Source organism: Rhineura floridana, chromosome 10 (assembly GCF_030035675.1).
Source record: "Rhineura floridana isolate rRhiFlo1 chromosome 10, rRhiFlo1.hap2, whole genome shotgun sequence".
Classification (NCBI taxonomy): Eukaryota; Metazoa; Chordata; class Lepidosauria; order Squamata; family Rhineuridae; genus Rhineura; species Rhineura floridana.
The window spans coordinates 76,126,115-76,148,372 of NC_084489.1; the positions used below are offsets into that span (position 1 = coordinate 76,126,115).

Below are 22,258 nucleotides of genomic sequence, written 5' to 3' on the forward strand. Positions count from 1 at the left end.
GTACACTTTAATGCATGCCAGCAGACCAAAGTCAAGCCAAACAGACTTGGGAGGAGGGGGGAGATAAGCAGCCATTCATGGAATAGGTGTGTTTCCATTTGAATTCTGCAGAAATCTTTAGTGCAACCAATTATTTAGAGCTGAGATCCCCGACTACTCGGAGGCTGCTCTGTGGACACTGGTCTACATCCACCTTGGATGCTCAGGCTCTATGATTTAGTCTTTGACAAACTATTTTAATGGAGAAATACATACAAAACTCCCAAAGAGATGTGACATTAAGAAACAATTATTGTCCTTACTAGTGAAACTCAGATTTAATTGCACGGGTTAAAATTTGGTAGGGAAATCAAGAGGCCAGATAAAAGGGTTTTGGTAGGTGACATCCAGCCCAACAGTTAGTCAACCTAGTTTTGGATACTTCCTATCACCAAGCACTCCCTTCTGTTGTATCCAGTGATGAAATTATTCACTGTGTTTAAGTGATAATTCAATTTTTTTTATAGTACAAAAATGGGGAAATGGCTCCAATTGAGTTGTTCAGGACTACTACCATTTACCAGTTCAGTTACCTAACAAAGAGAACCAACTATCACAAGTTAGGTATCGCTCACCATAGCAACAGTTCTCACTGAAACAGAATATTGTTTCTCATTAAGAGACAGCACAAACCAAAGGCCACGGCAAGACAGACCTATGAACATGATTCAGGAGCCTTATTATAAGTGGATCACCAGATTACAAAAGGGGGGTAATGTTGGCAATGCAATAGAGTAGTTCCATTTCCAGATACAAGGCTAGAACTAATAGTTGGATCTCATAGGGGAGGCAAAATGTCATGGGCGTCTGTCACCTATCCATCTAGTCCAGTACTATATACTCCAACTGCTAGCAGCTCTTCCAGACACATGCACTTCCTCCACCCGAGATCACTTTTACCAGGAGATGCCAGGTACTGAACCTGGATGCAAGCCATGTGCACTACTCGCTGAGCTATGGCTCCTATCTCATTACTGATGCTGGAAAAAGTTGAGCATTTTTCTGCTCCCACTTTGGGCAACTGTCTTGATCTCAGCTTGTCTCTACCATGCACAGTACAGGAATAATGATACTTACCTGATTTTAAAAGTTCATAAAAATGCCCAAATTTAAACAAGCAGGCATTATGATTTTGAGCCTGATATTTGATAGCCTTTACCTTTAAAAGGCTTAAAAAAATTGAACTTCCAAAGTACTGGTGTCATATGCGCTCCCTGGCATGCTATTCTAATGTTCAAGTTGTGCACCTATCAAACTGCCCTGCGTCTAGCATTTTAAAATGATGGGCACTAGGGCTGAGGGAGATGGGCAGAGACTTGACAGCAACTGATTTACTTGCCAAGCAAAAGCAGAAATGGCTTTGACATTATGTTGTCAGGTTACAAACAACAGCAAACAATGGCATAGCTGCTGCCACTACAGATCCCTTAAAGACTGGCCTTTTTTACCGCATCTAGCAGCTAACAAGAACAGGGAACGACTAGCTGTTGAAGCATCGGTACTCAAGTTGCGGGATAGGTCAGTTTTCTGTTACCAGGAGTTGCCACCTGTTCAGCACTTGCTGTGGCATGCCAGCCCAGACCACAATACATCCTTGATATGTGTAGTATTACGAGAAAACAGGGGGTTGCATCAACATGTCCTACAGAGAGTAGATCCCTTGAAATGAATGCAGATGACTAACTTAAGTCCATTCATTTCCACTCAGAGAAGGACTTAGTTGGCTACACCCCAATACTTTTAGGTGTATGCCTAAAACCATGCTGTGTGAGATGTCCCTCGCATTGTCTGTCATCTCTTCTCAGTTTAGATTAATTTGGGTTGTGGCACTGATAAACACAATGATTTTGTCATTTCCCCCCACAACACTCCCCTTCCCGCAAAAAAGTTTGGAAAGGGGAATGCCACCCAGCATGGGGAACTGAAGTTTCCTTGAGAAGGTTTCCTAACAGGGGTTGTAAAGTTAAACCACAGTAGGAGAAGCAAAAGATTTGGTTGTGCAGTCACCACTACAGTACTGCAGCTTCTCATTTTAGTATGCAGATAGACCGGATCAGCAACTTAATGTACTTGACTCTTCCACAATAGCAGGCAGTAAAAGCACATAGGGTATGGAAATGGATTATTCATGCTAAGGCACTTGTTAATACTGGATACCAAGGGCAATGTGAATCTTGCAGTATTAATCTGCAAATTAGACATTTTAGATCTGGCACTGATTGAAATTAGGAAAATGCTGAGTGGGCTGCTCTTGGGGTCAGCTCTTGCTAAACACATACTTGCTAAAGAAAATGACAAAGAGGATGAAAATTTGCCAAAAAGATTCCATCAGGTCTCAGAAATAAATATTCTAGTTACCTGACAGTTCAAGAGCAAAATTCATTCAGGCTACTAGGAATCTGCTACCAACCTGCATATGGAGCAAGGAAAGCAAGCAACACATCAGCTACTAAAGCACAGCTCTGCAGTTTGCAGTGAGTTTTATGCACAATCTGGCATAAGCTTTTATGAATTTTATTTGGATGTCTGAAAATAAGTGGGGTAACGTAGTCCAGGATATCCTGAAGCTAGTCTGAATGCAGAAAAAAAGGTACATGAAATGCTAGCATTAAATCAGTGTGCAGCACCGTGATCTCCTTGGATTCTTTGACTGAGGCTTTTGGCTAACTGGTGTAGCTTTTTTAACTGGCTCCTGCTTTGTCACCGGGTCCTGCTTTTTGACTGGCTCCTGCTTTTTGACTGGCTCCTGCTTTATCACTGGCTCCTGCTTTATCACTGGCTCCTGCTTTATCACTGGCTCCTGCTTTATCACTGGCTCCTCATTCACCCTTTTGTGCACACCTGATGAATAAATGGGCGTCTCCCAGCTGGTCATAACCAAGTCATCATCCTCATCACTATTACAGTGAAGGACATGTTTGGGGTAGGCAGCAGGCTTCAGGGATTTTGGAGAGCGGACATTAGCAGGCTGGAAGGGCAAGGCATTTTGTCCTCGGCGTCTGCATTCCTCGGCAAAAGCTTCGTCGTCAGCTACACCTGGGGGGGGGAGAAAGCAGACCATTCAAGAAAGAAACAAGCTGGCCACCAGGATGGCTTTGTCTCCAATGGAAACAAAGAAAAGCCAGTCTGTAACATTAGCTGTTGCGTTGAGCAAGTCACTTATGCTTTTTACACGTCAGTTTCTCCATTTGTAATAGGGCAGTATTTCTAGCCATACCACAAACTGTGATGGGGTAAACTGCATAGCTGCATTTTATAATCGCAGGATAAAAAAAATTACCATACTTAAAAGTCAAGACTCCTCACAAAGATTTCCACAAGTACATAATACTTCATTTCCTTCAAAATGGAATGTTAGTGGGTGAAGTTAGAGAGCTTCAGCTATGGGGCGGTATACAAATGCAATAAATAAATAAATAGTGGGTGCTCTTTTTTAAAATTTAAGCTCTCCTTGAGCATGTGCAGAATGGAGAAACGATAAGACAAAACAGGTGTATCCAGAATACATTGCTTTCCAAGATTCCATGATCTGAACATTTTTAAGGCCACAAGAAGAAAACTCCTGCTAAAATCTACACCAAAGCAAGGTAAATTCAGATGCATTAAGTTCATAAGCAAGATTTGATCAAGTGACCTCCTTTGAGGGTTCAGAAATAGCATAAACAGATGAGGCATTTGATTGTGATGCTAACCTATGATTTCCAAAAAGAAAAGAAAAGACCTGTTTGCAAGGGAACAATGTCCAAAGGGAACCTTGGTAATAGTAAAGAGCTTAGTTGGGAGGCAAAAGGAAACTTGAGGATTGCAAGAACACGATTAATAGGAAAAAAGATTGTGCAAAGATTGAAAAATAATTGTGCAAAGAGAGAACTCTGCCTGCTTCCCTGCCTGCCGCCTGGGGTGTTTTAAGGCAAAACCTTAAGCAGGACTATGCATGTTTCTACAGCTTTCATTCTAACAAAATCCCACACATAGATCTATCTTTTCCAGCTACAAAGTCTAAAATGAAGACATAGAGGACATGCTTCTCAGGACTCTCCAGAGATTTTTCCTATTCCCTAGGGCCTGCAGTGAACTAATATAATATATGGCAGCTTCCATCATCCATAGCAATAGTTTGGGCTTCTCTTGACACACATTGTAAACAAGTTACAAGACCCACCATCTCTCTCTAACCCCTTTTTTGGATCAACTCAGATGCTCTTACTGCCATGTCTCCTAAATGGCTATCCATGAAGTTGAACACAGGAGGACATTAGTGGAAGACTACAACCTTCTAGAGGAGACGATCACCACAATGCAATCTTTGAGACCCACAGTCTGGGTGCCTTCATCTTACGCAACAACCAAATGGAATCAAAGCAACTTGTTAAGCAAAAGGGTAATTGTTCAGACCGGAAAGGTAAAATTGAGGGTTTAGGAGAGGCTGGCCTTGCACAAAGGTGAAAGGTTCCTACCAAAAGAGAGCACAAAATCAAAAGCACAATATGCATAAACTAGTCTTTCCCAACCGAGTACCCTCCAGATACTTTAGACTACAGCTCCAATTACCCCTGGCTTTTGGCCTTGCTGGCATAAACTCTCAAGAAAGCAATTGGACCCAACACAGCTGCCTTGTGTTCCCTTCATAACAAAGCCTGAGTAATTCACAAGGATTATTGTCTGGGGGCAAAAACAGCATGTCATTCATTCCCATCTGCTATGTTCAATGGACATATGCTATAGCCTAGTGCATCTATTAAACAGAGCAGCTTACATCCTATCTCACATAGTCCTCAACATGCTTGCTCTTGCTGGTGGTTCCCTCAAACCTGGAAGCACTTACAAGGTTGGCGTGTGGCGCCCTTGCTCTGGAATTCTATCCCCAGAGAGGTGTGCTTATTAATTTCATTAATTATTACATTTATATCACACCTTTCCTCCAAAGAGGTCAAGGTAATATACATGGCTCTCCTACAGACACATTTTTATCCTCAAAACAACCCTTTGACGTAGGTTAGGCCAAGAGACTATGACTGGCCCAAGGACAGTTGGTGAGCTTCTTGGCTGAGTGGGGATTTGAACCCTGGTCCCCCACATCATAGTCCAACACTCTAACACTACATCATACCGGCTCTCACTTATCCAACTCCCCAATTAGGTTCCACAGGTTAGCAAAGACCTGCCTTTTGAGGCCTTTGTGGTTGTAAAGTGCCACCTTAAATCTGTTGTTTTAGACTTCCAGGCTTTTAGATATTTCATATTTGTTTTAACTAGCTGTTTTAACTTCCTTTGCTTACATGGCTTTTCCCAAGTATTTAAGCCACGGTGGGAGCCCCTATGTGGGCACAGAGTTGCAGGGTAAAAACAAAACAACCTCCGATACTATCACCATTAGGAATAAAATTCTCATGGGGCAAGCGCTAAACCTTTAAGAACTCAGCTGTGTGATCTGATGCCCAAACCACAGGAGATGCCCTCAAAGACAGCCCCAGGTTTAATGCATGAATCAGTTCTTGAAGCAAGATATAAAATAGAAATGAAAAAGACAGATGGAGTAAGGCAAGAGGAAAACTTTTATCACCAGAGAAGCATTAAACAAAATGAAAGAGGTGTTGGGGAATTTCTAACACATCATTTTGTTCATCTTGTTAATCAGGTTTAATGAGTGCTCATTAAGCATGGTGTCATTCAAGGTGGTGCTACATTTCGTACATGTTTTCCTGACTGGCTCATGCATCAGCTGGTAAGGATGGCAAAAGCAGTGGATGCAGTTCATCACAAGGGAAGGCTGTGGCAAAGAGCACCATGAACTGGTGTTAGGAAATAAGAGACGGGTCAAGGGGAATGGCAAGTCCTTAAGAACTACTGTGTGAACAAATTGAGGATACTCTTGGACCACAGCAGTGAGAAGGAGTAGGCATATTTTGACAATGGCCCTCAAATGCCATTTCTGACGCAGTCACTTGAAACGAGACTTTAATTCTGAGTTCAGACATAACATAAAAATGCTCAAGGCCATCTTCCCTCACCCCCAGTCCTATTGTTGAGTAATGGAAATAACTGATCTACCAAACAAAGATGTTCTAAGATGATGACAAGGACTGTGAGGAACTTATTCAACTGTGAAGCACAGACACACTATTAAACTGATTTTAAGAACAATGCTTACTTCTTCCTCTACTGCCCAGAGATCTCTTTTTTAAAGGGGGGGTCCTCTCTCTGCTCTAAGGGAACTGCAAGGCTCTCCCCTTCTGGTCTCACTGAAGGCAATATCTCCTTCACCTGCCTCCACTTAATAGAAACAAGTCTCAAAATTCCCAGTTAATTTTACACAGAATTCAGCATGCACGTGCCCTATTGAGTCTCAGTTCTGATTTTAGACAACACAATAATTGCTTGGTTTACTTAAGAACAGCAAATGCTCAGCTAGCACCACCCTATTCTAAGATATTCTGTAGACTCCACTTGGTTGTTTTCTAAATACCTCTAGAAATGAGTACCCGGCCAACAAATTGGTATGTCCAGGGAGACAGCCACTGTGCTGCGGCTCATGCACCTACTCAGCCATTATGTGATATGGACAAAGTGCTTAATGATTTGGGGGACCCTGATTGTCTGGAAAATTAAGAAGCACACATACAAAGATTACTCTGGGAAGAGAGTGTTGCTTCCATATGTTCACAACAGCAGGGTTGGCCCAAGATATTTTGCTGCCTGAGGCAGAATAGCAAATCCCCCCCTCCGCCCTTCAAGTCAAGGTACACAGTACCCAAGGTCAGCCAAGCTTTTTTGGCATCTGGGCAGAAAATCCCACAAGCCCCTCTCCCGCTCCCTGGCAGTAAAAATACAATGAACTTGCTACCCTTTCATGACACCCAAAGTCAGCTGCCTGAGGCAGCTGCCCCACTCTGCATAATGGGAGGGCCAGTTCTTTACAGCAGCAGCAGCAGCAGCAGCAGCAGCTTTTCACCCTACAAATTGGTATCTATGCAGCTACCTTGGGTTGTTTAGTGATAATGCTCTCTCTCAAGAAGGAGCCCTGAGCCTAACCAGTTCATAAATTATACTGCTCCTTTCATTACACGTTTGAAGTCTGGATTTCCACCATTAAAGGCAGCTCAGATGGCAACAGGTCAAGAAATAGCTTCACACACTCACCGCCCTGCATAGGAAAAGTCATGAAGCCTGGATGATTATGCATAGGAATGTACATGTGGTTTGTTTGATCCCATTTTTCTTCCACTCCATGATACATGAAGACTGCAAAGTCCAGGGGCAGGAAGTCGACTTGTTGCAGATCAGACTTTTGCCTACTCTGACTCTCAGCGGCTCCCTGAATTTCAAGCAAGGATCTTTAACATCACCTTCCACCTAATTCTTTTAACTGGAGATACCAAGGCTTGAACCTGGAAGTTCTGTATGCAAAGATGAGCTCTACCACTGAGTCTAGCAAGTAAATGAGCAAACTACCAGTACATTCCTATACACATTTAGCCAGGACACATATAATTTCCTGTCCGCAGCCCCTATTTGCATGCTCATCAACATGAACAGACCCCTTTGCCACAACAAGTTGGCTAGTAACTGGGGGAAATGCAAGGGAGGTGATTTTTAGAGGGAGATCACAACAGAGGCTTTCTGCCTGAACACACCAATCCCCAAAACATCTTCTGTGACAATCACTGAAAATTACCATCTAGCAGTTAGAACATTCCTTATAATTAAAGCAGGTTGATGCCAAAACATCACAGTGATGAATAGTTATTTCTTGCAGTAATTATACTGAAAAAAAGTTTCATATTTGTTTTCCCACAGCTTACTGAAATAGGGATTTCTTTTCCCCATGCAATTAACAGTATTGGCTTTATTCCTTTCTAACTCAATTAAAATACTCTTATGAAAAGAGTTCTTAGGCAGAAGGGCTAGGATTCAAAGCTATCACACAAGCAACTGATAATTTGAATGTTAAAACTAGCTGCCCCTTTCTCCAATTGTTATTGCCAAATTTAATTGTAAAATGACTTAAAAAGGTAATTCCAATCATGCTGATGTGTTAATTGTTAACTGCAATGCTGGAGATCTTTTCAAAAAAGAGATTTGCCTGACTTAAATTGTTTGGATCTGACTTCTTCATTCAGTCATAAAAGTCCCTTTTGGATAAGAGTTTAGACTTAATTTTAAAAGAAACTCATTTTACCCAAAAGGGCTGACCCAAAAATCAAACAGAAAGGTGCAAAGGCTAATTCTAAGAGTCAGCAGATGCTTAGGCCTAGTAACTGTTACAAAAACTATGAGACCAAATAGAAATAATTAAATTGACAACATTTTTAAGGAACCCGAGGAGGTATAGGAAGCCTTTGAGAAGTTGGCACAGTACATAAATAAACATGGTTAAAATTAGTAGATGAAGAAATGGAGTGCATGATGGTAGTACAAAAAATGAAAGTATGGGCAAGAAGCTAGACCATGGTTTAAAGTGCAAGAAAAGAGCAGGGAATGCTTGGTGAATTTGAGCAACAAATGTTTCAGACCAGATATCAGATCAGGATCCTACTAATACCGGGTAAGAGTACTATGGTATTTTAGGGTCTATGACCCAAATTAAATGGGGGATGATTTGCTGCTCTTGAACCATGTTTCCTCTCTGCTAATATCTAGCACAGAAGTGGGGAACCACTGGCCTCTGGCCAAAACCCACCAACTGATGTCACTAGTAAGGGAGCGCACCTTCACCCCCCCCCCCGTGCTTCTCCACACAGAGGAGAGGGGGTTTGAAGGAGCACTACCATTCTGGGCAGATTGGAGTGCACCTTCAGGTTGACTTTGAAGTCCCAAAAGTCAGGGGTTCAAAGGGAAACATCACTTGATGTCAGCTTAGGCTTGCAGAGGAGACTGAGGAGATAAAGATCTGGCCTTTTGGCCCCAAAAGGTTCCCCAGCCTTGGTGTAGCAGAAGACAACCCCTGATGTCACCGTGCTCAGGATTTCTTTGCCCCACCCCCATGAGCAGCAGCCATTTATGCAGTGCTGGGGGTGAGGCAGAGCAGCAGCCACACACCCCTGTAATGCCTAGAATCCCTAGACTGACTCTAACTATCCAAGGCTTAATGTTGCAGAAGCATTTACAAGGCAACATGAGATACTGAAATTGCTATTAAATGAAACTTCAGTATTTGAAGGCACACCCTAACAGGTGTATTCATGTTTTATTAAACAACCTAAATAAATAGGAATTACACTTAACATTTATCAGTCACAATAACGTGAATTAGCATAGCTGCCTTCTTTGTTAGAGCCAGCAGAACAAACAAAAAAATCAAAATCCTCTGTATTATACTGTGTCTGAGCACAATCCTCTTATGGGGGGGGGAGAGGAGAGATACAATAAAAGCATGAAGTATACATTCTAGCCAGCAGAGGGCAATATAGCACACTGAGAAAGATCAAGAGTGAAGTCATCTGTCAACACTTTTAATAGGAATAGATTTTCAATGTATGCCTAGTAAAAGGATAAAAGTCCTGTTGACAAGACAGTACATTTACTTCAAATTTACTGCCAACTCTGCAGTGTCAAAAGCAAAACTGCACATACATCAATTGCAGGAAGAGGGAAAGGCAATTAGCAGCCAATCTTGGTGAAACTTAGGCAGCCACAGTTTGCACTTGGGAGGGCACCTGGAGCAGAGTGATCGGTGTAAGAGAGATAAAGGGTCTTTTAGCAACAGCGTTGTAGAAGTGGTAACAGACTCATGCTTAGATGTACTACAAAAAGATGTGAGAAATTTAAGAGGATATGGTCCACTGATGGATATGGCAAAGATGGCCAAATGAAGCTTCATTTTCAGAGACAGTACACTCAGCCTCCCACACCTCCAAAATTACCAGATGCTATGGACAACCAACAGAAAAAGGCTCTTTCCATCTTACTCTGCTTCTGAACTTCTCAGGAGCATCTGATTTGGTTGGAGGCGACGTACTGGTCTAGATGGCTCTTAGGCTGCAAACCAATACACACTTACCTGGGAGTAAGTCCCATTGAACCCAATTGAGCTTTCTTCTGAGTAGCCATGTACTGGATTGCAGCCTTAAGCACAAAGCTCTAGCAAAAGCCGGGATTATTCAATAGGCAGTGATGGCCTGAGACTAAATCTCTGTTTAGCCATAACCTACAGGGTGGATCTTGGGCAAATCTCTCTCTTAAGCCTCAGTTCTAGATCTGTAAAATGGCTAGTTTACAACCTTATAATTACAATCATGTAAAGAACTTTGCACAGTTTACATGAGAGAAATGACTCATTCTCATAGGACATTCCAGGGTTATGGAAAGAGGGAGCGCACTGGTGAATCAAGACTGAGCTTGCAATTCCTAGGGTGAAGCAGCAATAAATTTATCCCAGCATAAGGCATGACGGAAGCAGGAAAACACCAACTGTGGGACAAAGTTCTCACAAGATGGTACAGCTTCCTCTCTCACACCCTGGCCTCAGGCCAAGTCTCAGTTCATTATACTTTTTTTGGGTGGGGTGGGGGGAAGTAAGTGCTTGCTTTGTCCCCTATTTGGATCAGCATTACAAATGAATCTTGGTGCAGCCTAGTGAAAAAAAGGCACATGTTTTTAAGCATATGGACAGCACATATCAAAATGCTGAAGGAGTGCAGCAGATATTTCTAATTATTGTCCAGTTCCTACTGGGGGGGGGAGGACAAGAAGATGCCACTGAAAAGGCAACTGCAAATAGCCTTTACCTCTCAAAATTATACATTCCCAGAACCTGCCTTGAAAGCCCTGTTGCTGCTTATCACAGCCACATCAATACTCCATTGTTAAAAATAAAACATTAAAACCGAAAAAGCCGTCATGATGTTTTGAAAATATAGTTTCAAATGCTAATGTCAGGTTATTAAAAATATACTTCCAAATGCTGATGTCAAGTTTTGTAGGTATCTGACCAAAACTGAATCTTATCCCAGGTTCATTCCATCCATCATCAGCAGAAGCCACACAAAAATCTATCGCCACCACCCAAAAAACACCGTTCACATACCCCTCTGCCAAGTTCTCAAGGGCACAGTTTAAATGTGTATGCAATATTTTCCTTTTATTTATAACACACCTTTCTTCCATAGAAATTAGAGCAATCCATACGGGATTGTTAGAGGGGTTCCTGCTCAGGCACCAAGAAGACGAAGACCTCCTTCGCTTCAGCAAGGTGTCTGCATCATGAGCCTCCAGGTCAAGGCTTCACACATGCATCAAGGATTAATAGCATTTTGGCAAATTAATTCTATCACAGGGTTAGTGTAACTAAAGAATAGCACAATCAAAAACAAAAGGCTACAGTAAACTGGGCCCAATGAATGACTCAGCCCAAGGTGGTTGTCAGAGGGTGGAGGAAGCAGCTCGGCATAGCACTTAGCGTGCAAAGAAAATGGAAATTTGCATCAATTAACAGATTTGTTGCTACAACATTTAGGATTCTTGAACAGAATTTGGAATATTTTGCAAAGATTAGAAATGGAAGACAAAGATTTACCATCCCCAGCCTCAAGAGGCAACATCCATCTAGGCATAGTAGAACCATGTTAAATACCATCTGCTGTACAATGAGAACCTCATCAAAAGGTCCAAGGGCTTAGGAGAGCTGCCTACTTGCTTTCAAGATTTTCTCCAAAATTATACACGTTACAGTGAACTCTTAAGAAGATAGCTCAGATTCTCAAGCCACGGCATTCTGTGCTATTGGCTGCCATCATGGTGTTAACTATAGCTACATACATTCCTACATCACTGGACATAATCAAATGTTTACATATACAGGACCTCTGGATAGATATTTGCTTAGGAACACATTGAATTAATTACGCTGGGAGTCTTAGTTAATTGAAATACCATTGTAATTTCTTCTTACATTTTGTGCTAAAACAAGTTCTACAAAGAACATCCTCCCACTCATTTTAGCATTCAGCATTCATTTAGTAGACTGAATGCTAAAAATTGGAGGTTGCTTTTGAGGGCAACTTTCTTCTTACACTTCATGGTGTACAGCCATCTTCCATTGATTTGACAGACGTTAGGACACTAACAGCACAATCTTATACATGCCTACTCAGAAATAAATCACGCTGAGTTCAATGGAACTTAATCCCAGATAACTGGATATAGGATGCAGCCTAAAAATCCCTAAGTATTTTCCAGCACAGGGTGCCTTCAGAGTTCAAAACACTGCCAGTTCCATTGTTTGTGCAAACACTTCTGAATATTAAGATTTCTCTCCAGCTAGTGTTTGAAATTCCAGGAAAGCCCACAACACTGCAGCAATTCCAAATAAGGCAAAGTTCTAAAAATCCATTTGCTTTTTTTAAAAATACGAATGCTTTGCTACACTAAACACACTTGAAATATCCCAGCATTTAATACTATATGAAAAATTACCATTTTAGTATCTCCTGGCCAAAACATGCTTTGTAGACATGAGATTGAAATAATCCAGAAACCATGTATGGAATGTCAGAGCAGCTGTAAAGTCACTAACATTTCGTATTTTATAAGCCAAGAGGGGATTTACAAATTTTTAGCCCAATGCCGCACATGTCTCCTGAAAAGTAAGCCCCACTGAGTTCAGCAGGACTTACTTTCAGGTAAGTGTACATACAGGATTACTACCTAAGGAGTAGACACGTTAGCAGTCATGCCATAAAAGGTAAGCATTCACATTCTCTGGTACAAATTCGGATGGCTTCCCCCACCCACCCCAAAATGGATTGATGTTTTTCTTTTAGTTATGGCTCATCAAAACTAGGACTTGCTATAAAATCTCTAAGTAGGGCTAGATTAAATAATGGAAGATGTATTACAGAGTAAAGTCCCAGCCAAATTTTGAACCTTGATAAAGGATAATTAATTGATTCTCTCTATATAGAGATTGTTTTCATGCTGTCATTATGCGGGGTTCCCCTAAAATTTCCAAGAGCTCAGAAGATAGTGAATTATACCTTTTCACAACAGAAGATCAATAGCAGGGTTAGTTAACCTATGGCACTCTAGTTGTTGTTGGGACTCCAACTCCCATCTGTCCCAACCAGCATAGCCAATGGTCAGGGATGATGAACGTTGTAGTCCAGCAACAGCTGGAGGGCCAAGGTTCCCTAGCTCTGGTTTATAGGAAAGCACATTTGCTATGCAGTGAAGAAACCCTACATTAAGCATAGGCAGAAATTGTGGGCATGGGAGCGATATGTATGATGTTTGGGTTTTAATCCAGCACCAAAGTTTCCATTTAACCCTCCTCAGATTATCTTTTCCTGAGAAGTAACATCAATCATTAGTGGTTGGAATTCTCTGTCCTGCTCAGGTATACCAATGACCTTGGTTCATGTCCAGATCAACATCCTTCCCATATACTTCCTGTAGATTCACCACACTCTGTTTCCATCAGCATTTCTGCCCTGGGCTTTCCCCTTTAGGTTACACCTTTCCTAAACCCCATGTTCATTACAACTGAAGGACTCAAAACGATGTGCTCGTTAGATTACAGGACAAATATTTATCACATTCACTTCAATGTTGTCTCAATGTTTATTCTTGTACACATATTGTATCTCACCCCCCCTCCTCTAAGGAACTAAGAGCAGCATACATAAACTCCCTGTGTTTTATCATCACAAAGACATAAGTAGCTTAGGTTGGACGACAGTGACTAGACCAAGTTCACCTAGGGCAGCCTTTCCCAACCAGTGTGCCTCCAGATGTTGTTGGGCCACAACTCCCATCAGCCTCAGCCAGCATTGCCAATGGTCAGGAAATATGGGAGTTGTGGTCCAACAACATCTGGAGGCACACTGGTTGGGAAAGGCTGACCTAGGGAGTGCCAATAGATTCAAAATCAGTTCTAGTCTACAATCTATCTACTACACAACATAAGCTTTTAGTGTTCCTACAACTCCTGACAAACCATTTAAAGACAGTGTCCCATTCTGTATATCTAAGCACAGGAACAGATGCCACCTTACTCTCTATCTTTAGATTTGCAAAAAAACACTGGGGTGGTCTCTGAACAGTATAAACTGGTGATCATATGGACACTGATCAGTATGAGGGAAAGAGAAGAAAAACATGAGAGAAAGGAGAGTAGGAAATAGAAGAGGGAAGTGGTGGTGGATAGCAAACTAGATGAAGTAGTTTTCTGTGCTATGGGGACATGGCTGATGCTTCATGGGCAATTCCTTCTGGCTTGAGAAATCTCAGGTGATCTCACTCTGTGACTTTCAGTCTAGCTACATTCATGCCAGCTCACTGTGTTCCAACAGCCTTGAGCAATACTGAGGAGACAAATAGGGAAATTCCCATTCTTCTTAAGGTGTTCCTTTCCTTTCAGTAAATATATTTAGTAAGAGCTCTTCGAAAAAGAGATCTTCCTGGAAACCCTGAAATCACTGCTTGAGAGAATGCTTTTAACTGTTTTTAGATTGCTTTTTAAACAATTATTATTATTATTATTATTATTAGCCACCCTGGGCTCCTTTGGGAGGAAAGGTGGAATATAAATTGAATAAATAAATAAGAATTTTCAAGCATAGCTGTAGTAAAAGGCTTTACCATCATCATTGGAGCTGTCCTGTAATATTGAACCTCCAACATTTGAGCTCCAAAAAGCAAGGCCCTTTCAGTAGTTTTCAGAGCACCCTGTTACAGTCTCCTATTTTTGGACAATTTTATCTGGCAGGCCTGAGCCTCAGACAAACTATTTTGAAACCATGCTAACTCTTATGGTTGAAGAATGCCTTGCAGTTTGCCAAACAAAAGCTCTGTCGAACCAATGAAGGCATGGCAGCTTAATCTACAATGTGCCAAAGGTCACCGCCTGAACATGACAAGTTTCATTTCAATGTGTTCCTCTGAGCACAATTATTTTCACAGGCTGGAACGATTGCAGCAGCACAAACAAAATAAGCATGGTTCTTGTAATTCTGAAGGTAATACATTCTTGAGTCCCTGTCCTATCCAATGTCAAGGTCTTGCTGATATGATGCAGACTGTGTAGCCTCACACTGAAGCAAGAGTACTAGTCCTTACCTCACCTTACCTCAACTGCACTACACCTTGAGTATAGCACAGACATGAGAGGCCTACAAGTTAAATTAAGGTTGGCACAGACAGTGAGTGCCTGGTATTGTATTTGTGTGTATGGTTAGCTTAGTCAGCATCATTTCCATTATACCAGGACCAAGACTCTTCTTTGCAACTGGGCAAGTTGAACACTAACTCCAGGACAGTGTGCACAGTCCTCTCCATGCCTAGGTGGTAGAATACACAGCACACACATACACACCTAATGTCTTCCCCATAAGTCCTAACACAAAGCTTCTCCCAGGCTTATTATATCAAGACATAGGAACAGGTTCCTCAGTCATGTGACAAGGCAGCAAGTGTCTAAACAAGGAGGCAGCCACTGTCAAACAAGCAGAACAATAGCCCAGCATTATTGCAAATAATCCCCCCCACACACATACACACAGAGAAACAGAGAATTATCTGCATACTTCTTTAGGCTGAAATAGGCTTCTAGAGTGGTTTGCAAGTATGAAAACCAATTACACACACATTAAAATATTTCTCCATAATTAAAATGTGGAATAAAACAATCCCATTAAAGCAACCCAGCAATTTAAACAGGAGACTTCAGACCCGTGACCAAGCTGAAGTACTGTTTTGCCATGGACATCATCTATGTTGGCAAAAAGCTGGGGTTGCTCCTGTTCCCTTTCCTCCACCAAGAGTGGTGCCATGCTTTGATGTCAATACACTGATGTAAGAACTAGTAAAAATAATGTAAATGTACTGCCTTCAAGTCGATCCCGACTTATGGCAACCCTATGAACAGGGTTTTCATGGTAAGTGGTATTCAGAGGCGGTTTACCATTGCCTTCCTCTGAGACTGAGAGGCAGTGACTGGCCCAGGGTCACCCAGTGAGCTTCATGGCTGTGTAGGGACTTGAACCCTGGTCTCCCAGGTCGTAGTCCAATACCATAACCACTACACCACATCGTTAGACATCGTCAAAACATTAGGAAAGTACTGATTATTATGTATTGTTATTGAAAGATGTTGCTGTTGCTTTTTTAATAATGTTAATAGTTTGTTATTTAAATTTTTGTAAACTGTATTGTTCATTTCTGATGTGTATTTTGTATTTTTGTTTATTTTTTGTGAGCCGCCTTGAGCGTCTTTTTGGCCAAAAGGTGGCATAGAAGTAAACTGTAACATAACATAACATAGAGAGATCAATCTGTGTAATCAGGTGCGTCTTCCAAAGCCGGCTGAATGCCAATACAGATGAGGCCTCTCTTATTTCAGCAAGGAGTGCATTCCATAACAGTGATGCCACCAGCGAAAAAGTACATCTCTGCATCATCACCACAAGCTGATAATCATTAGTCTGTGGCAAAACTAACCAGGTTCCATTTCTTGATCTAAATGCCCTTAGCAGGCAATGGACGGGAAGCTGGTCTTCCAGGTAATCTGGTCTGGAGTTCTTTATATGATAATAACAAGACCTTTCAACTGGCTTGGTGATGGCTAATAGACAGTCAGTATAGATCTCTTAGCACAGGTGTGATATGTGCTCAGAACAGGGCACCACTCATCATGTGAGCTATGGCATTTTGCACCAGCTGCAGCTCCAAGACCAGTCATTAAGGGAAGTCCTACATAGAATGCAATAATCTAAATATGAGATTATCAGTGCATGGGTTATAGTGGTCAAGTTATCCCTGTTCAGGAAAGGGTGCAACTGACGCACCAGCCGAAGACACAGATAGGATATCAACTAGACAGATAGACTAAGACTAGTATCTTGTACAAGCTGGAGAGCAGTGGCAGGTAGCCATCTAAAAAGCAGCACAGTATCAGGCTCTCAGTAAAGCTAATCCATCAACCATTTCCAAAATTGTGATGGTGTACTGCTGTGGCTAAATATATTGACAGTAAAGTCTCCAGCTCAATCTCACCGGGCCCACATTCTCCCTAGGTAGGCCTCAGGCAAGCCACAATTCTCTAGCCCTCACTTTCCCCATCTACAATATGTAATAAGGTTACTATAGGGAAGATGCATTTGAAGTGTTTTGAAAACTGGCGTGTCCAATATAAATACAAACTGTTATCAGCGATAAGCAAGTCTTACCTTCTGATAAATGCAGCCTTTTATTTGAGCATCTGTGTTATGCTCAATAGTTTACTTTGCAGTGGTATCTTTTGACTGGCATTTGGCACTCAAATGTTTGCTCATTGCCACGATGGGATGCTCTAACATGTTTCTGCAGCAGACTGTCAACTTTGCTGATCAGGACTTTATAATTCTGCTAAAGCTCATGCAAGCCCCATGACAGATGCCGAGAACACAACTCCCATTATAGCACAGCCAACAGGTCTGATGCAACAGAAATTTGAGAAGAAAGCCTGGTTGCTTCACGACATTCAGGCAAGGCTTAGATCTCCAGTTCCAAGGAATGGGAGATGGGAGTGGAGAAAGAAGCACTGTACCAAGCCTCCTCCTCACTGAAATTACAGCACAAGAGAAAAAATCCTGGAGATACAACCAGTTTGCGCCTTCTCAGTGGCTGGAAGTTCTGATGAAACACAGAATGCCCACAACCATGCACGTTTAAGCTAAATATGTCACTATGGACTGCAACTCTGCCAGAGGTCTCATACCTTACATAGTGCCACAGTGTGCCACATATGAGAATTGTGACACACGCCCTGGCCTCTACAGAATGCAACGTCTTGCTTTTAACGCTTCACTTTTTCTCAAGATGTCTCACGATGTTGTGTGTATTTCCCTGTTCTGTGAGAAGCATATTCTTCCCCACATGTATCTACCTGCGCATCAAGATCTTCATCAGATATCCTCCTTCTGGTGCTTCTCTCTTCTAAAATTAGGCAGGTGACAACAGGAGCGCATCTTCTCAGCTACAGCTCTGGTTATTGAATGCTCTACCCAGGAAGGCTCATCTGGTGCAACCATTATGTCTTTTCAGCACCAAACAAAGACATTTAAATAGACCCCAGCCTTTAAAAATGGGCACTGAATTATTTTTTAGCTGGCTGCTGTGGGAAATGTTGCGTTTTTATCTTATTTCTTCTATATTTATTGTGATCCACATCTAGTGATCTCCATCCGCATCTAGTGTAGTCCCCAGTGAGGTGTCCAGTGTAACATCTGCTGCAAATTCTTTGGATCGGTTTCAGTTGATGCGGCCTGATGACGTAGACAAGGTGCTTGTGACAGTGCAGCCATCAACGTGTCCTCTTGAACCTTGCCCTTATTAAAGCTTGCCGAGGAGGCTTGACTAAGTGGATCCAGGGTGTGGTCAATGCATCATTGCGGGAGGGAGTGGTTCCAGCCACCCTGAAAGAGGCAATGATCCGACCGCTCCTGAAAAAGCCCACCCTGGACCCATTGGTTTGCGACAGCTACCGCCCAGTCGCAAACACCCCCTTTTTAGGGAAGATGATTGAGAGGGTTGTGGCGCAGCAATTACAAGTACTCTTCGATGAAACAGACTATATTGACCCATTCCAATCTGGGTTCAGGCCTCGTTATGGGACTGAATCAGCCTTGGTTGCCCTGATGGATGACCTTTATCAGGAGAAGGATGGGGAGCATGACCCTGTTATTCTTACTTGATCTCTTGGCAGCTTTTGATACTATGGATCACGGTATCCTTCTGAGCTGACTTGGTGAGACGGGTATCGGAGGCACTGTTTTACAGTGGTTCCAATCCTACCTCCAGGGTTGTTTTCAGAGAATAGCATTGGGTGACTGTCTTTCATTCCCCTGCCAGTTGTGCTCCGGGGTGCCGCAGGGTACCATTTTGTCCATGATGCAGTTTAGCATCTATATGAAACCATTGTGAGCAGTCATCAGGAGATTTGAGGCAAGGTGTCAGCAATAAGCTGATGATACGCAGCTCTATTTCTCTGTAATATCTGAATCCGGACAGGCTGTGCAAGCCCTGGACCAGTGCCTGGACTCGGTGGGCTGGATCAGGGCCAATAAAATGAGTCTGAATCCTGGCAAGATGGAGGTGCTGTGGGTTGGTGGTTCCCGAGTTCAGATAATTGGTCAGCTGCCTGCTTTGGATGGGGTCGTACTCCCTCTGAAAGAGCAGGTTCATAGTCTGGGGGTGCTCCTGGATCCATCTTTGTCAGTAGAGGCCCAGGTGACCTCCGTGGCTAGGAGTGCCTTTTACCAGCTTCGGCTGGTAAGACAGCTGTGGCCGTTTCTGGACCGGGATAGCCTGACTACTGTTGTCGATGCACTGGTAACCTCCAGGCTGGACTACTGTAATGCGCTCTATGTGGGGCTGCCCTTGAGGTTGGTCCGGAAGTTGTAGCTGGTGCAAAATGCGGTGGCGAGACTGCTCACTGGGGCAGGGTATCGCCAACATGTCATCCCACTGCTGAAAGAATTGCACTGGCTGCCCATTAGCTACAGGGCCAAGTTCAAGGTTCTGGTTTTGGTGCACAAAAGCTCTATACAGTTTGGGACCAGCATACCTGAAACATCGTCTTACCCCTTATATACCCAGTCGATCACTGCGCTCTGCAGGTGAGGGCTTCCTGCAAATACCATCTTATCAGGAGGTCCGTTTTGCACAACATAGGAAGCGGACCTTTAGTGTAGTGGCACCTACCCTTTGAAATTCCCTCCCATAAAATATTAGCCAGGCACCATCTCTGTTATCTTTTCGGCATCTACTGAAGACCTTCCTCTTTCAACAAGACTTTTAAGTACAGACCTTATCCCAGTCTGCATCTGTGTTGGAGTTGCTTTTTAAGATGTTTTTAAAGTCTTTTTAAAAATATGTTTTTAAAGATGTTTTGTTTTAATATATTTTAATGTCTGTTTTTATGATGTTTTAGAGTGTTTTTGTTTGCTACTCTGGGCTCGTACTGGGAGGAAGGGTGGGATATATTATTATTATTATTATTATACAGATAATATATAATAATATAATAATTTATAATAATTTATTGTCTAAAGAGTTGAAACATACTAAAATGTTTGTACTGTTGCCTTGGGACTGTTGTTACTTATACTATTTTATATCCTGCATCTGGAAGTAACAGATAATGTTTGATTGGCAAACTGATAAATTAACATTATTCCTAGACTCAGTCTCTGTACAGGAGCACATACGTTTACAGCAGCACCTAAAGGAGTTTTTCATTGCTTCAAGAATATAGACTGGGCAAGCAAGTATTCCTACACAGGGAGAGATTGTATCAAGATAGGAATAAAACAGCTGAGTAACTGATTTTCAAGTTCTGGTATTTTACTATTATGCTAGCATGTTTTTGAATGTTTGCAACTCCTTAATACCTTGGAGTTAAGATTATTAGCAAGGCATCTACTGTAAGCCAGAAGTTCACAGACGATATGCAAACCTTTTGGCTGCAACAATGTTTCCTTCAGGCAATTGTGGCATCACAGTCCCTCCTGCAATGCTTGGTAATGTCAGACATTAATGGCCACATGGGAGGATCTTGCCCTGTGGCTCCTTCCCACATTAGTTTTGCCCATCTCAGAAACTGGAACAATGCTGGAAAGAACTTGGGTATAAAAAAGGAACTCCCCAAAGGCTCAAGTAGCCAAGCTTAGTTCAGTCTAAAAATCCCATCTGTGATTCAATGTTTTCATGAAGCTGGTCAGAACTGATGTTCGGCAGAAACAAAGGAGTGTATAAAACAAATAAATAAAAGGTTTGAGATAGAGGGCAGGTCTCCTCAACCTTTCTCGTAAAAGTGTAGCAAATGTCCTAGTGATGAAAATCTTGTACTGAGTCACACCTACACTTTCTGGTAAACAAGGAAACCTTTCTTGGCAGTGTCCTCAAACAAACCAGTTCTTATCCTTGAAGACAAGCATTAAATTGATTTAGAAAGCTCACAACAGACTGCACACTGGACATCACACAAAGAGGAAGTTACCTGGGTAGAAATAAAAGAATTAATAATCTGAGGAGGTGCAAAACTAAAGGAAGAACCTAAAACTACTCTAATACAGTTTTGTTATCAAGGAGAATAAACACACCCTAAGGAAGCTGAAAGTAATAAACTGGACTGAAACAAAGCACTGGAAGGGGACTTAAAAGCTACATCCTAATTCAAGATGCTCTCCTTAGCTTGTCACCGCTAACAGAAGAGTTTTCTAGCCTCGAAGTAAACCAGACTGCATGTGGATCCACTTGAAGAACATTCTTAAGGGCATAACAGGATGCTGATCAGTGGTCCACACATTTTGCATGGTCTATGAAGCCAATCAGAACGGTTATGATTGCCAAAAGTCTGGCTGTTACTTTGTACTATAGTTCCAGAAGCCAGTACAAGATCAGAAACAACTGTGCGTCCCTCTCTCTAGATTCCTACTGAGAAAAAGGACAAGTCCCCAGCCCTTCTCTTGAGCTCTGAACTATAGAGCATTGTGTGGAGAACATCCTTGCAATGGCACTGTGCTTCTGAGGCCTGAGTACCTTCAAAGTGCAGCACAACTACTGGGACAATACCCCATCCCAGTCCCAGCTCAAGAGGGGATTGGATCTCACACTTGTCATGTTGTACAACTGTGAAGATAACTCCCTGCCCCCAGCTGTAAATTTGGGAGGAAGGCTGGGGCTTGATAAGGGTGAAAATATTGGTAAGTTAGAAAATACCTTTCAAGGAAGGGCATCAAGAGCTTGAAAAAGAGCTCTTGGCTGTTCATTACAGATCTTTGCTTCAACTAGTGGAGTAAGTGACCCAATTCTTTATCTCTGACTGAGCAGCCTTTATTTAGTCCATCAGATTGCAAGAAGGCCTCTTGGAAATGCTTCTGAGAAGTACTGGTTATTTTCATTTTTAAAATTCTGTTACCTGAATGAATATCTTGATTGCCTTCCCATTCATGATTACTGCTTTGAACAGACAAGCATTTAAGATGTAAACAACAATACTTGCCACAGATTTTCACCCTACATACATGCAGAGCACATTGCAAAGATGACAGCCTGACTGCTCTACTACCTTCCCAAACCACTGGGCACAAAGGGATAAATAACCTTCAAAATTTTCATCCTTTGGAACTGGGGATCTTATTCTTCAGGGAACTCACAATTTGAGAAAAACAGTATTTCTCCATGGTGAATGTGGAGTTCTGTTTTGATCTGGCAGACTGCAAATGTCATATAGACTAGAAAA

At 42.1% G+C, this 22,258-nt stretch overlaps 1 protein-coding gene across 2 annotated transcripts in view; it reads right to left on the reverse strand.

The window, feature by feature from the left end:
• DNAJB6 (DnaJ heat shock protein family (Hsp40) member B6) overlaps positions 1–22,258 on the reverse strand; it is a 68,731-nt gene that overhangs the window by 2,329 nt on the left and 44,144 nt on the right. For both annotated transcript variants that reach the window (XM_061586220.1, XM_061586221.1), the window contains exon 9: positions 2,881–3,075. In XM_061586220.1, coding sequence (XP_061442204.1) covers positions 2,881–3,075 — 195 coding nt within the window. The remainder of the gene's footprint in view (positions 1–2,880; positions 3,076–22,258) is intronic.